Source organism: Dermacentor silvarum, chromosome 8, assembly GCF_013339745.2.
Source record: "Dermacentor silvarum isolate Dsil-2018 chromosome 8, BIME_Dsil_1.4, whole genome shotgun sequence".
Taxonomy (NCBI): domain Eukaryota; kingdom Metazoa; phylum Arthropoda; class Arachnida; order Ixodida; family Ixodidae; genus Dermacentor; species Dermacentor silvarum.
In genome coordinates this window covers 26,303,966-26,320,880 of record NC_051161.1, presented here as the reverse complement: position 1 = coordinate 26,320,880, position 16,915 = coordinate 26,303,966, and the positions used below count along the sequence as shown (strand labels likewise).

At 42.0% G+C, this 16,915-nt stretch overlaps 1 protein-coding gene across 1 annotated transcript in view; it reads left to right on the top strand.

Annotated features, from left to right (window-relative positions):
* LOC119460869 (glutaminase liver isoform, mitochondrial) overlaps positions 1-16,493 on the top strand; it is a 32,624-nt gene extending 16,131 nt beyond the window's left edge. Inside the window, exons 13-16 of the mRNA XM_037721981.2 lie at positions 430-584; positions 3,898-4,038; positions 5,855-6,068; positions 9,164-16,493. Coding sequence (XP_037577909.1) covers positions 430-584; positions 3,898-4,038; positions 5,855-6,068; positions 9,164-9,193 — 540 coding nt within the window. The 3' untranslated portion in view covers positions 9,194-16,493. The remainder of the gene's footprint in view (positions 1-429; positions 585-3,897; positions 4,039-5,854; positions 6,069-9,163) is intronic.
* The last annotated feature ends 422 nt before the right edge of the window (positions 16,494-16,915 follow it).

The following is a 16,915-nucleotide window of genomic DNA, read 5'->3' as shown; positions in this document are numbered from 1 at the left end:
CTACTGCGGCCACATTCCAATGGGAAAGGAGTGCAAAAGCATTCATGTGCTGAGATCTCAGTGCACACTGAAAAACATAAGGTCATCAGAGAGAGAGAGAGAGATAATTTATTTGAAGGAAGGCAGAGAGGTCGGCCTGAGCTAGCATGCTCTAGCCTGCTACTCTGCACAGGGGGAGGGGGCAACGGGGACATAAAGGCTGGATGAGGGGTGATGATGACAATGAAGGAGGACATAAGGTCATCAGAATTAACCCAGAACTTCCCATTATGGCATCCCTCATAGCCTAGAGTCATATATGATACATTTCTTACTTCACTGGAATTTGTGGGCTGTATTCTCACTTGGGAGTGCATTGTCCTTTCATGCATTTCTTTTAGATTCATCTGTAGTCTATAGTTGTTCCCGTCTTACGGCTGTATATTACAGGAGCTGACTAGGGTGTTCAGCTTCCATCACTATGACAATCTGCGCCACATCACACAGAAGAAGGACCCCCGGCGGCAAAAGTATGAGACCAAGGGCCTCAAGGTGGTCAGCCTGCTCTTCAGTGCTGCCAGTGGGGATGTCACAGCCATGCGTCGGCAAGTTCTTTCTCATCACTCATTTTCTGTTGTGCACAGGCTGCAAGTAGGCGCTCCAATATCACTTATTGCCAAATGGGTACATAATTCTATTGATTAACTATGTCAAACAGAAGCGCCACAGGTTTTAATAAGAGTGAACACATGAAGAGCGTGTAGATACAGGGTTATTTGCATTAAAAAAGTGGGAAGCGCACTATCTACTTATGCGTAAAAAAAATGGCCTACAAGAAAAGCACTCTACTTTCTTGCTTTGCAGTGGTAAAGCGACAAAATTCATCACATTTGTAGGGAATGCATTATGTTCCTTGTTCATTTGTTTTTCTTTTTTCAAGCAAGTACGCAGAATCCATGCCAAGCTGTTTCTCTGAGCCGTCAGCAGATATACAGGCCAGCACTTGGCATATCGGCAACCATCGGCTGTTTTAAAGTTAAATTTATTCGTGCAGTGGTCGCTTGTCCATACCTTCTTTTGTGCTTTCTTCAAATATGCAATTAGACACTACAGAATTTATCTCTAATATTATTGCACACTGCAGCTGTTCGCTTAGGCATTCAATTAAATTTAACCAAGAATTCTTTCTACTGTACAATGGCTTTGCTAAGCAGCATTTGCAAAATTTTTGAGAATGGCCAGTACCTAAGTAAAAGAATTCCACAGACTCCGAAATGGAATATCACAGCCTGAGCATGAGCATGTACACTGCTAATAAAGCAACTCATGGGCTTTTCAAAAGCTGCATGTGGCCTGTGAAGTTTGGTCACCCAATCCTGGCTTAGCCAGAATAACTCTGAACCTTACTAAATAAAAGCTCTTCTTTTCCATTCAACTTAGAGACCCTGGAAATGTGTAAGGCAACACTAATGGCTGTATAATTGTGCAGTCTCTGTGAAATGAAAACTTTTTTTTTCTCTCTTAATTTGTGCTTAGGCTTGTCTTACTGATCTCTACATGATACAGCCAAGCTATTCAGTTGTGTGTGTGTGTTTTCTTTCCCTCCCTCTCTCTGAGTTATGGTGGTGCATCTGTGGCAAACTTTTCTTCTTCTTCTGGCGCGCTTTTGTCCGTGTTGACACGCCTCGTCATTCTCTTCAACCCTGCTATGACAGTCCTTTCCCAGTCATCAAACATTCTGCTGCATTTAGATGGAGGCGAAATGCAAAAACGCCCGTGTGCTTGCGTTGAAGTGCACGTTAAAGAGCCCCAGGTGGTCAAAATTAATCCGGAGCCCTCCACTATGGCGTGCCTCATAATCAGAACTGGTTTTGGCACGTAAAACCCCAGAAAGAAGAAGAAGAAACATTCCGAACACCATTTCACAATCCTGCGCAATGGACGTGAAGACACAGTCGCTATCGCAAGGATCAAACCAGTACCCGTTATCAACACTTCCATCTGACCACCTCTCCAAGTGACCATGGCCACTTGACCGCAGGGGGGGGGGGGCCCATCTGTGGCAAGCTTTTCCTCTTCTGGCATGTCACCGGTTTAGACATGAGCGAGTAGTGGGGCACGGTTGAGTGAAGTGAAGAAGAGGAAGGAAAACAATGGAGTTCTGCAGAAGCCCACAATGTGGATGAAACATTATGAAAGGGGAGAATTGTCGTCCACCTGACTAGCACAAAGGCTGTGCCTTATTCACTATGGTGTGTATATTTGCATGGAATAGTGCATCCAGGGCACTTAAAGGTGCACACATAGAGGCTCATCGCAGATTGCCTAATTTTTTTTTTTTTTCGACTTTCCATGCCTGATGGCTGTGTAATCAACAGATTTGTATGTATGCTGGTTTAGTTGAGATGGATTTCCTCACATTTATAGTGGACATTTTTCAGATAATGTTTTGGTTCGTGATTCATGTGGTTGTATTTCTTCACTGAATATGCGGTAGTGTGCAAGACAATGGAAAGCTTTATATGATTTGTTAAAATGCAATGCAAATGCTAAAATGCAATGCAATGTATTGCAAATGGGTTATATGAAAACCCATTTGCAAGAAAGTAAAGGTGAGCCAGCCATTGCTAGCAGTGGCGAGATGGCTGACCCTAGACAGGGGTAATAGGAGATTGCTGGCGGAGGCATTTGTTCTTCAGCGGACATAAATAGGCAGATGTTTCATGTTTTTCATGTAATGGCTGCATTCATATACAACACTTAGTGGCATGGAATCTGAAACCTGTTTATGGGACGCCCCTCAAACAAACATCATATTTCTCATTTCATATCATATTTGTTATCACATTCATATTATATTTGTTATTGTTGTTCTCAGTGGTTATGACAATAAACAGCGGTCTTGTAATCTGGTAGCTTTGCAGTTAGGCTTCTGTAACAAGCAAATTATGATCTTTGTTATTGTTGTTGTCATGGTGGTTTTCAGTGATGATCATGATGGACAGCTGTCTTAATCTGGTAACTTTGCAGTCAGGCTTATGTTTTGCAAAAAGAGAATTATATATTTAAATGATGGCTTGAGGCCTATAAGAGGAAGTTGGTATAAGTGTTATAATGTAAACCTTCACAAATTGAAGCTCCATAGTGAGTAAAGTGTTGTTTTTTTTTTATGTAACCCATGGTCAGGATCCAGTCCTAAAAAAATGTAATCTAATGAAAGCCTTTACTCTTTCGCATTCCCACATGAAGTAGTGAGCACTGAGAGCAACCTTCCTTGCACATGCATAGTGGTTGGTTCCCTTGCGGAGGTGATTCCAGGCGGTTGCGGTCATTGTATTGCCATCGCTGCTGGGTCATGCCAGGTCATGCATGTTGTGTGTCATGGTTTATCCTACCCTGGCCTTGGTTAAAAGGACTTGTGCCCCTCGAGATAGCCCTTTTGGGTGGGGTTCATTGGGATCAGGAATGGAAACCACGAAGTTTTCTCATGATTAATACGATAACGCAAGACATGAAAATTGGACTTTCTTGTCCTCTTTCTTATTCTGCCTTGCACTATCATACTCATAATGAATCATTGACAACTATCCCTGTTGTCAGTTCTATTGGCAGGAGGTTTTCTCTGCAGCGGTTCTGGAGGCAGTTGTAGAATGTCCATGGACAAGCGCATGAGTTGGAAGAGAGACAAAAACATTTATTTGTTGCTGTGCTTTGTCCGCGTCACCATTTTATGTACAACCGATGATCATGAAGACCGTGCGTGGCCCATTGAATGTAGAGAATGTGGGAAACCAGGCAAGGCCAGAGCGCTGGCCGAGTGTCCCGTGGGGCCTTCGTCCCGCTTTACCAATGGTGGGGTGGGAGCACTGATTGAGTCATGCTTTGCGTTGCTTGAAGCACAATATGTTGTTTGTGCAGCCACTACCTGTCGGGCATGGATATGGGGCTGAGTGACTACGATGGCCGCACAGCCTTGCATCTGGCCGCTGCCGAAGGCCACCTGGAGTGCGTGGAGTTTTTACTAAAAATCTGCGGTGTGGACGCCAATGTCAAGGACAGGTACGGCTGTCAGTGAGACATTACATGCATAGCGACCAGTGTTCTTATTATACTTTCGTCTTCCATCTTTCAAGCAAATTGCTCTGAGCAAGCCCAAGCTGTTCTGTTCTTTTTACATGTGCTAGCTAGTAATCATGAGAAGCGGCTGAAAGTTTGCAAAGTGATTTATGTAAGCAAACTATTCGTGCTTCGTGCTATTAATGAACTGCATGCTGCTTATTCAGTGTTCATGTGAAACAGCGCGCACATTGCAACACAGAAAATCGTTCCATACACTGCAGGCACTTGCTTTTTTAATTGTGTGCATCAAAATGACTGATGTACTGTATTGTGATGTTGTCATGCTGTGCCTTTGTTCTTTTGTGTTTGTGCACCTAACTGACACATAAACTTCTCTTGTCGGATGCACTAGATTTCTTCCTTCTTAAAGTACTCTGCATTCACCATTGAATGAATTTGGGAAGAATTAATTTAGGTCCAGCACTCTACCTTTTCTGTCATCCTTTTGTCTCTGCACTTCTTTTCACTTTTCTTACGCGCTGTAGCATGTCTTTGTTTTTTTAATCATTGTTTTCCCTCACGTAGGCAGTTAGTGCTAAAAGGCAGTGCTAGTTTGCATCTGGAATATGCAAAACAATCAAAAGGGTTTCAAGACTTTGTTTATATGTATTTATAATTAGGTGTGTAAATCCACTGAAGTGCCTCAGATGTGAATTGCACATACGGAAGTGGTAGTGCAAAATACGCCTCAGAAATCTGTTTTCAGTAATATAAAACTGACTGACTGAAGTTTCTGCAAATTGTATAGAGTTTGTTGTCTTATTTTTGAATATGTTTATAGTTTATAAAAATTTGGTTTAGCTATGTTTCTGTGCCACATGAAAGGGGCAAAAATATGGTCCTTTATGCAATTGTGGAGCTTTGTATCAAGGCTGAGAGGGTGTTTTAAAATAGCCTACATTGTTCCACATAGAGCAGAGATTGCAAGGAAGCTAAAAAATTATTTTTGTTTCATTTTATTATTAAAAAAAAAAGTGATTAATCTCAACTGCCATTTTCGAGAACTTGTCGAGCAGTTTCTCGAAATGCACATAACGAAAATTGTTGAATATTATAAGAATTATATACTTGTTGTCTACACATCCTTTTGCATATGCATGCACAATTTTGTCATAATTTTTGGCAGTTTCCACTTAAGCCACAGTACTAACTTCGCAGCTTTTTTTTTTTTTTTTTTTGTAGGCAAGCAAAGTGTTTATTCGAGCAGGGAGTCATTAAATAGTATTTTAATGCATGAATACAGTGGACTAAGCAAGCTTTCTGATTTTCATTTAAATTAGCTTGAATTACAAGCTATCCATCTTAAAATTATATTGTAAAACTGTAATACATCTCTTTCTTTTCTTGAGACCACAAAGAGTCAATCTTGACAGTTAATTTAAGCTCGTACTGTATTCTAAAAAGTTGAAAAAAACTTGCCTCGTGCAACAGAATGCAGTTCTTGAAACGAGATATGCATAACTGGGCCTTCTCGGCAATTTTTTTTTTCATTTGTCTCTTTTTGTGTTCATGTTTGTGTTCTTTTTTTTTTTAACTCGTCCTTCTCTGCACACGTAAGTGTTTTTGCGGATAGAACCACAACCTGTCCATTATATTTGTGCGAGTATGAGCCAGGCATAACCGTCCTCCTCAGCCTTTCCTTTTTATTTCTTTCCCTTTGCAGGTATGTCTGTGCTGTGCATGCGCGTTGTGTTTGCATGTATTTTTGTGCGTTTTCTGAACATTTCCATCTCTCCTTGCATGGCTGTTCTTGTAGGTGGGGCCACACCCCGCTAGACGACGCACGCCAATTCGGCCACGCTTCTGTGGCCGACTATCTTGCCAAGTGGGAGGCACCCTCCTTGACTGCGGCGGTGGCATCTGTCGCCAACCATCAGCCACAGGCACCATTGCCGCAGAACGACGCCGACAGCAGCGACGCCCTGCCACCGGCCCCCAAGGCAGCAGCGGCCGATGGCACCAGCCGTCCCGTAAATATTCCAATCCTGCGCAAATGAACCATAAAATTGTTTCATTCCACGTTGTTTAACGAGGGGCTTTTGCTCTCATGTTCCAGGACTGCTGCCGGTCGCGTCTACCCTCTTTCTTTTCCCTCTCTCGCATTACTGTGGTGCGAGACTTGGCTAGCTGCACGCGTGTGTGATTAGGCATTAGTGTAGGCACAATCACCAATTCCTGTGATACGCTCTAGAACTTATCGGAGATTGCACAATTTCATATACATCCTTTCTTTCTATTGTTTTGTGCCAATCTATTGTTTAAGCCTTCATGTTTGTTATGAATTACAGCAGAGGTTTAATGATTAAAGGGACACTATAAAGCAAAACACTAAATCAGTTTAGACTGATAAAGTGTTCTTTGACAACTCTGTTGTCGTTAATTTCGCAATGATAGGGTGATTATTACAAGAGAAAATGAAGGTCAAAGTATCAGTTTTTGAATTTCACGCCGAATCCGCAACACCAGTATGTCACTGTGACGTCACGGATTTCATAGTAGTTTTTTGTATTTAGGCCACCTCAGTCAATGTTCTTGAAACTTGACATGTTGAATCTTTGGCTCCTTTACAACACAATGTAGTCTATCTTTACCGCTAACGAATTAACTAGGCCTAAAATACGCTGTCAAAATCCATGACATCACAGTGAGCTGGTGCGGAAACTTTAAAGGGGCCCTGAACCACATTTTATCAAAGTCGAAAAATGCACTTGAAGTTAAATTGGACTATTTCAGAAATACTTTGCTGCAGAAATTTCTTCAATGCATTCAGCAGAAGTGGAGTTATTGGCAGTCAAACATACCGTTCATGGTGCTTCCGCTCCTTCGTCAATAATTTGCACTGCGAAAGCTATGACAGAGCAGGATGTGCCCAAAACAATGTCACCGTGGTGCACAGTTCAAATTTGATTTTGGATGTTCACATAAATGCCACTATTTCCGATTTTGGCGCCTATGACCTGGCAAACGCGGTTGACCCCAGCGAGCCACAGTGCGCTCAGCCAGTGGACTCGTCGCGGTATCTATGCTACGTAGCAGATCACACCTACATGTAACTTCAGCGTTTGCTTTGTTCGCGACAGGGCTAGATTGCGCTCTCATGCTCATATGCTCCTGTCTGGCTGTGCTACATGGTGTGGACTGGCTTTGTCCTGCACCAGCTTTACCAACGGATAGTATCCACATCCAACTTCTGCATTTCGAAGCTCATTACGAAGCAAAGTCTGCCAAGGTGTCTACAAAGGAACAACAGGAGTGAATGCATGCTGAAAAGTGTGCATGTGTTCTCACCTTAAGTTTCGCTTGGTTCAAGGCTAGTTAAGTGTTCAAAACTAGTCGAAATTAGTGAGACCCGACGATTACAACACTGATAGGCAGGGTGGCTGAAGTCTAATTCCTATGTGGGTGGCTGCGGCCTAGCGTGAGCAGACAGTCTGCTTCTTCCGGAAGTCTGTAATGCTTATCGAAATTCCAAAGCAAGTTTTTGCTTACTTCAGCCTGTTTATTAAACTTCGTCAAGAAATATACACAACAGTAGGAAGAAGCGCAGTACTTCAGACTCCCTTCTTGATTGGTGTCAGCTATTGGCCGATAGCAGCCGCATATGGGTATCTGCTATATTACAAAATAAAGTATGCCTAAAAAGAGTGAGGATCAGACTTCTGTTGAAAAGAGAGTGCTTGAGAGAAATGTGACTTCGCGCTCTGCTTGCGAGATCCGCACGCCACGCACGACTGCAAAGTTTGGCTGAGATGTTCAAAGCAGTGTATTCTATCCGCTGAATGTGTTTTTTCACCATGCCTGAGGGGGGTTCAGGGCCCCTATAAGAAGGCGTCGCCACCAATCATTTGTTATTTCGCTTTTCCTGGCTTACCAAGCATCCTGTTGTGTTAAGAGTGGTGTTTTTGATATTGTAGAAGAGTATTTTACTGATACAGAAGAAATCAACATTTCTCTTTAGTGTCCCTTTAAATCTCTAATCACATTTTATTTTATATGTTGTACTTCCTGCACCAGTGAGCACATGTCCTCGCACATATTCATTTGTCAATTTATTTATTTCAATTCACATTACGTGTTCAGAAGTATGAATCACGTTACAGCGCTTGTTTCTACTGCAACTCCTCATCAGCATCCGTAGAGCAGTTACAGCAGGTCTAGTGTACACCTTTTTGCACTGGTGCAAGTATGCTTTTGTGAAGGTTGTTGTTGGCTTGCCTCATAACTAGTAGTGTCGAGCGCCTCCAGTTCGAAGTGCTGGAAGCATTTTTTACTAGCGGGTGTTTCGCTTAGCGCTGTATTTATGGAAATATCCAGGGTTGTGGTGTATGCAAATGAGAGTTTGTGACTGCCAAGGGATGCGAGAAACAGTCCAGCCGTGCTGGGCATTGAAAAAATGCGCTAATGGCACAGGGTTTGCGAAAGATCATAAATGTTATCTTTTGCAAACCCTCTATCAAAATATGTGTTTTGTTGCTGTTGCCTCCTTTACTTGTTACCACTGCACCATTATTCTGCACCACTACCCTAAACTAAATCTTGTGTTGCTTCTGGTGTATGGTTATAGCTTTTTATTTCAAGGCACCTGGCCGCATTTTTCACAGTTAATAGCCAAACTTTAAGTGACCTGTGATTGGCTAAGAACAAATCTTTTGGTGCCATTTTATTTATAAAACATCTGCTGCTAAAGATGTTTCTGCTGTGCAGTTACGACTAGCTTATTGAGGCTTTTATCTTAATTTATAATTTACTGCAATGTTCTTTTCTTCTTGCCCTTACATGTGTGTGTGTGACAATATTGTTCTCAGTGTCGCTATTCTAAACCAAATACCCATTCACTTCTCGCAAGAGACCTCTGAAGTGTACCTTGTTCTCTTTTAATGTATCAAAATCTTTCACTCTTTGTGTGCAATGATCAATGATCCATATTTGCATCAGAAAAAAAGTAGAGAGACACAGTGCAAGTGATACAGAACAAGATGCATTACGTGACCATCGCATTTTAAGATATTCTAGTCACACGGTCACTAAAAGTGAGCTGGTTTCTTCCTTTGTCTCCCTTCACTAGGACATTGCTGCTTTTAAGGGCAAAAGGTGAATGGCACGTCCAGTCCGCATCGGCAGGGATCCTTTGTCCACGCTTAGTGGCGTAAGTGGAGGCTGTGCATCCTCTCTCAGAAATTGTTTCCTACTAACTTTATAGGATGCCTGCCCCTTCACTTCCGTAACTTTCTCGCTGGGAAGACCGATGCGAGCGTTGGCCCCCCTAGGAACTTTCCCGTTCCGCTATTCTGCTTTTGATGCCAGCAAGAACTGTCTCGATGTCGTGTGTGCCTACTGGCTGAAGCGGTGGAAGTGGTTGGGCTGATTTACTCAATTAAATTTCTGCAGTGCTGATAAGTGTTCACTGGAACATCAATGCATTTCGCCACAGATCTTTAAGGCTTACTTCTTGAAACTGGTGCTACCACAGGATTACTGCAAAATGGATATTACTTCAGTACTGTTTGGCTTCAATTCCGCAGTCGGGAAATGTGCTCTTTCCGTAGTGTCTTTCTGAAAGCTGCATTGATGGCACAACATATTGCTATAAAGCAAGCAAGAAGCATTCTGTAGACAGCTGAAACATCTGGTTAGAATCACTCTGAGAAATGGTTGCCTCTTTCAAGCTGAAAAGAAATGGTTTCAGAGCCTGTTTTTATAGCTTTATCTCCAAAGCAACTGCAATGGCTCCAAATCGCTTGGCTGTGTTGACTTGCAGATGTACAACATCTGGTATCGTGGCATGTTGCTTGACCTAGGAGGCCATGACACGTCTTCTTGTAGAATCGTCAGTGTAAAAGATGTTGTGACTTTTCAAGTTCAAATAACTTCTTGTTTCAGTCAAGCTTCGTAGTGCATGGGAAAATGTGCATAAGTAAAGAATTAGAACCATGTGAGCATTCAAATGTCATACAAGTCAAGAAAATCCTGTATTGAAACATACTGAAGAATAAGTGCACAAGCAGTATAAAAAATGTACACTGTGCAAGAAGTGATGGCAGTGCAGAAATTTAACCATTAAAGACTGTTTTCAGTCTACGCTTGGATAAAAAGAACTAAGTCTGGCTTGCCATAAACATGATCTGATTATGAGGCACGCCGTAGTGAGGGACTACAGATTAATTTGGTCACCTGGGGTTCTTTAGAACCCAATGCATGGTACACGGTCTTTTTGCATTTCGCCCCCATCGAAATGCGGCCACTGTGGTCGGGATTTGATCCTGCAACCTCATGCTTAGCAGTGCAATGCCAAAGCCACTAAGCAACCACGGCAGGTTACACTTGGATACAGGAAGAGACATCTTTCAGTTGCATTGTTAAAGACTTAAAAAATAAGATAGCAGATGAATGCCACTTAATGTAATGTCTCTATCCCAACCACTTCCGATACTCCGGCCAGTTATTGTGCACTGCAGGAAAACAGCCCTTGCAGGGATCAAAGTCAAAGTAGAGCAGCTTATGACACAGCCGCTGCACGCTTTTGCCCTTTCTAACCTCAACCTGCGGACACGCGATGGTGCTGATGCTGAACACATATAAATTGCGTGTATGCGTGTATTCTTAATTCACACTGCTATCCTTCTGCTGTGTTCAGTGCATGACCTTTCCAGTGTTGCTTACATAGGGATCAGAAGTTTGTGTATGTGTGAAAGCCAATTATGCAAGTGTCACATGAAGTTTTGTTCAACTCTTATGTGGCACAGGTGCCATTGAAACATCTAGTTACTGTGAAACTGTGGAAAATCTCAGGTCCAATATAGTTCTGTGATCTTATGCATGTTGGCAGTGTAAAGAACTGTTAGCACTATTTAGCAGATCTTGTACATTGTTAGTGCAAAGTGCTGCTTTTATAAGAGTATAGTAGTCATAGCGACGATGCACTTCTGGATTTCCTAAAATTTGCTAAGGATGAAAAAAGTTAGTTATTGAAATCCTAATGTTGAATGTCCTTGATGAAATGGATTGTTGAGGTGATAAAATCTTCAATATTATTGCATTTCCCAATATAGTTGAGCAATGGGCCAATTAATTTATGGAATACAGATCTCATCCCATTGGATGCCATGTTTGCCAAACAGTGTTCTTGTCACGTCCTGCAAGAGTTCGGAGTGACGTTACTGGAATGTAATAACCTAACTTCTGGAATACCATATAAGTAATATTAGACTGGAGATTGTGCCAGGATTGGAAATAACATACGAGAGACTAGGCATAGCCTTGAAATGCCTGGTTAAGCTCATTTCTACAGTTTCAGTGCAGTTCTGGAAGCATTTCAGTGAGGCTAGTTAATTGCTTGTAAATTAAGAAAGATTGCATTACATTTGAAAATACACATGCGCTTAACCTGGTAATTTTCACAAACTTTCCTGGCACATTAAGTGAGTCACGAGTAAACTTCTTGAAATCCATGACATCACAACGTCGCATCATTGGTTCCACTGTTTGGGTGGGAAATTGAAGGTGGAAGAACAAGTTTTATTTTTTTTCTGCTAACAAATCGTCTTTTTCCACAGTATGCAAAGGGAGCTAGCGTCAAAATTGCAATAAAATATGTAGCCTCCTTGATTCGCAAGAGGGTCGCTCCCCCCTACTTGGGTCACCAACTACTTCAATTGCTTGCTTCCTGGCCAGCTGGGGTCACTCAACTCATTTGCATGTACTGTATGTTGCATCAATAAGCGAGCTTGGTACGAATACTTCTAGTGAAACCACAGGCTTGTGTACACGAAACTTTTGCACACAGATGGTGCATGGTGCATTTTGCTTAATACTATCTCGGTGCAGTGCTTCACTTGTCTCGTCCTACATTCTGGGACAACGACAGACCAAGAAAAACGAACAATTTCCTTGAGGAAATGAACAATGGTTAGAACTGAATCATCCACCATTAAGACAATGAAATGTAGAGAGTGGTTGTCACCCTTTGGACGACAGACAGCATCACCACTCATTTCATAGAGAAATTCTACCCTGAGAAATTCTATCATTGCTGCAAAAGATACGTACTTATATTCCGTAAAAAGCAAGTAAACACTGCAGCTAAGCATATCAAGCTAAATGCACCACGAAATGTCAACTGTGTGATATTTGAATGCAAATGTGGCGGTGGTTCAGCAAGAAGAGTTATTTATGCCAGGTTTAATTATCTAACCAACATTCTATATAAAGTGCCCGCCGCTGAGGAGCATTGTTAATTTTTCACAGGAAGCATAAGAGCACCACTAATAGACTTATTTCACTTCTAGTCTCTCACTACACCACTGCTGCTGCAAAGCATGCCAGTAGGTGTAGTCGTTGGCGGGCTGAAGAGCAACTATGTTAAGAAGCATGTTGTACCATGACAAGTCCACTTGAGATTGCGGCAGAGATTGCACTGGAGATCAAAAGGCAGGGAGAGGACAATATGAAGGTTCTACAATAGGAGTTAGGGTGAGGAATGCACCCCCTAGCTTACCTCTAAAATTCAACGCAAAAATTACTGCAGGTACTGCATAAAAACGATGAGGACTACTGTTGTCATGGTGCTGGTAGGGCCACCACACATATGCTCCGAGTGTGGCGAGATTGATCTATTTGCAGCCTGGCTGCTACATTGTCGCCTCAGCTGACAGAAAGTAAGCAGTGTGCCCTTGTGCACAGGGTTGACTTCAATTCAAGTTTTAATTTTATTTGGTGTTGCATTTCATTGTACAGATATCCACCCACTGTTCGGGCACATAGCCAAAGTGCTTTTATGCCACGATGTGGCCTGCTGGGCCTGAAGTGTACTGTGCAAAGGCATCGTGTTGGAATGAACTTGCACAACCCAGTCCAGCATTACCGGCTAGTCTGCAGCATGACTTGGTGTTTTCCTTCTATGTCCCTTTCATGCCTTTCTTGCAAACCAATGTGAAACCACTAAACTGCATACGAGACCCCAAAATACAGATTGCCAATCTGTGTAATGTACTTATGCTTAAAACGTCATTGTGTGGGCTAGAAAAAGTGCATGATGCACACTTTAATGTACCCTGGTTATAGATCTGTTTCTTAAGTCACGTTGCTATGATTTTAATTCGCAATGTCATTTTATTTATTGGACTTATACATCGTGTATGCAACCGTAGCATGTTGCTTTTACTTCTTTACTTGCCCTTTTGGCATTATATATTTTAAGAATCTGTTAGCACTGCATAGATTTTATGTACATAGAAATTGTTCATAGTTGCCATTTGTTTTTGGTTGTGTTCATTAAACAATTTTGTGACTTTTGTACCTGTAAAACTACACCTTACCGATCAGAGTAATGCTGTATGTGCAACTCTTGCAAACTGTGACTATGGTGTCGGCGGAGTTGGACGACCTGCAGAACCAGTATACTGCTGAATTGCAATATGTTATAGTAATAGAGCTCTCAAAAAAAATCACTAGAGGCAACTCTGGCACCAATGTCTACGGGAGCTGGAGGTATGGCAGCTCAGACAGCATTGTATCGATAGGCAGTGCATGGATTTTCCCAAACTCCGACCTTCTGGCTTAGAATGGCTTTGTGAATTTTCAAATGAATAATTTTCAACAAGATATTGCGTTATAAGTACAACCATACGCAATAGTTATGCATGTGGACGGAGACATTGCCTTGCTGTGTTTAGAAAACTACGAGTGTTTGGAACTTTAGTAAGCTAAAAGCGCAATAAATAATGCCACAAGATCATCTGAAGTCACATGCATGAAGGTTATACAAATCCTTGTACGTCACCGTGACTGAAATGTGGAGAGTGGTTTAGGCTATGGTAGTTGAACAATTGCAGCGCACGAGCTCCCTCTTGTAATTTTTGCTAGAAACTCTATGGTTGCAATGACTTGATTCTTGCAAGAATCTTGTAGTCAGCTGTTTTTTTTTTTTTTTTCTTCAAGTCTGATCTGATTTTTACATCTATTCTGCTGAACACATGCACTTAATCTTTCATGAACAATATCCATAACAATGAAAGCTACAGAAATTATGTCCAGTGCGTTTGAGTAAAATGAAGAGCACGGAATTTAATTTGTCCACAGCATTGCACTTGGCATTTGTTCAATGGAATGGTGATGAATGCACACCTTTTGATAAGCTTTTGTATGGTGAAGAAAAGTGTGGTGAATGGTGCTTGAAGAGTACAATGCTTTGTGTAGGATGTTCAGCTCGACTAAATATGTGCAGGGCTGCTTTGTCGTACAGTATTGTAACATGCTCAAATATAGGTTGACTCTCACTTGACTTTTTTTTAACAAAAATTTCTAAATTGGGAAATTTGAATTGTATTCACGACTTTAAAGGGGAACTGCAACACTATAAAAATGCAGGAAAAAAAAACTTTCTCGATGTGTACACGAGCCACATATTATTCCGCTGCACGCAGTGATCGCTCACGCTCTCCTGCGGTCCCCTCTATTATGCACCGCCTATGGCGTCATAGACCCAAACGACAGCCATAGATGCCATTCATTTGTGATCGTGAGTTACTCCCAAGCCAAAGGTCATGCACACACACACATCCCTCCATTCTTCTAGCAAACTGAGAAGCGGCAGTTGTTAGTGTGTCACGTCCATCCTGTTACCATTTCTTTGTCGCAGTTTGCCGCCTTTGTCAGCCGGCAACCTTGAAGATTAGAGCAACTGAAAGTTGAGCAAGTTGGTAGGGACTTTTGTTACTGAAAGGCGAAAGGTCGCACAATGGCGGAAAAGAAAAAAAGACACAAAACTTACCTACGCGTGCTCGAGGGAAGGCAGCGCCAACCTGCCAGTCATAGACACATGCGGGCATTCACGTAAGATAAATGTTTAGGCATGACAATTCCTCTTTGTGCAAGGCAATTGAGAGCTGACTTAATGATATGCGATGCCTCATAAACTCGCCTAATTGAGGGCTGACTTAACGATATGCCATGCCTCAATTGTAAGGTGTACTTCGGTCTTGTGTCTGAACAAAACCATACTTTTAGACGGTGTTCCACTGGTAGGGAGTATTTATGCTCAGTTAATCTCTGACTGATGCAAGACCTGTCTGCCCTACATAAAAAGTTACCCCAGCTAAAAGTTGATAGTCGGCGTTTGTGTTGGTCCTACTTGCCTCCTTGTTTGCGTGCCTGCCTTTCAGTAACGTCAACCTAAAGAGTGACCATAAGTGCACCGTGAAAAGAAGAAAAACTAAGCAGGCAATAGGCCATCAAGTTGCTATCAGTGCTACCCCAGTGGGGAGAAAACATTTATCAAAATTTCCTGCAGGAATATATTCATTGAAAGCCATCTTAACTTACTCCAGTACATTCTCAGTTATTGAAGAAAAGGTGTTGCATGACCCCTTTATTTTCGGTCTATAATATCATTAAGTATACCAAAGTGGGACAATTCACTTTCCACTGTGAACTCCGATTCAGGCGAAGAACATCGCAGGTCCTAAACAGGCTGGAGGGTGACGTTATCGGAAAGCCGATTCCAGGAGTTTCATCGAACCTTCTAGGCAGCTAACAGCAATGCCTTTTGCCGATGCATCAGGCTCAGGCAGTAATGTGTTAAAATAAGTAATATGTCATGTTATAGTATTCTCTCCTGTTATTTGAAAGCTACAGGCTGAATTATTTTTGTTTCTCTGTGTTTCAGTACATCAAAAGTTGGGCCCTTAATTACTCAACCTGTATTTGACAGTGTCTTGTGAGGGAAGCCGTTTGCGAGTTGCAACAATGTGGGGCCATATTCTGGAATGATCACTTTTGGAAACACTTTCACCTTTACCCACTGGATTGACTTAGTAGCTATGGTGGCCTTGTGCAGTGCACGAAGTCACCGTCATAATTCTGCAGCTGCATTAGGCAATACTCGCCTACTTACTTTTAATGTCATGAATGTGGAGCCCTCCACCACAGCCCAGCTATTGCCTTGGGAAGTTAGACAGTTGCTCCCATTTTCCGATTTTATTCATTATGCCTGCTATTGCAACCAGTTTGTCACAGGTGGTGTCCCCAGAAGTCAACGTTCCAAGATAGAGCCCCCATTTATTGTTGCATAAGCGTGATAATAATGGTGATGCGTCATCATATAGTGTGACAAGTCTTTCAGCGTGAAGGAACACTGGTGCCTGCTCTGTTTTGTGTGTAAAGTTCTAAGGCTTTTGCATCAGCTGTGCAAATGTCGCTTTCCCTGTTGCATTACTATAAAAGTGATGTCTATAGAATGTGTTGTGAAGGAAAGCACAGTGTTTCTATTATGTGATTGCTGCACTTGTGTCTGTAGCTGTATTCCAGATAGCATTGCAAAGCATCTGATATGGCAGCCCAAGGTCAGTCTTTGAAGACGACCGTTTGCCCAACATTAAAATGAACATGGTCTGACAAAATTGTTTTACTGTGTTTTTCAAGGGACTATTAGCACTTTTAGCTATTGCATACAAAACCCAGAAACATCATAGTTCACTCGTTAGATTTCAGACTGCTGGTCACAATGCCACCTTGCAGTTTTTAACTAAAGCTTCAAGAATTTATTTTTGATTGGTTTCAATCTTAAGTTTCAAGAAGTCATGGACAATTTGATATTTGGGTGCAAATAGAATTTTGAAAAGCAATGTTGTCGAATGGAATTCTTTTTCTGCAAGGTGTGGTCAATAACATGCATCTATCTTGGGGCCTTACGCAAGCAGTCAGTGATAGTGAAACCTAAGTGCCAAACACCTTTGTGCCACTCAATGTCTGAGCCAGAAGGGGACACTTTGCGTAGCTGATAAGGCTTGTTTGAGGGTTGCCATAGCCTGATAACAGGCTG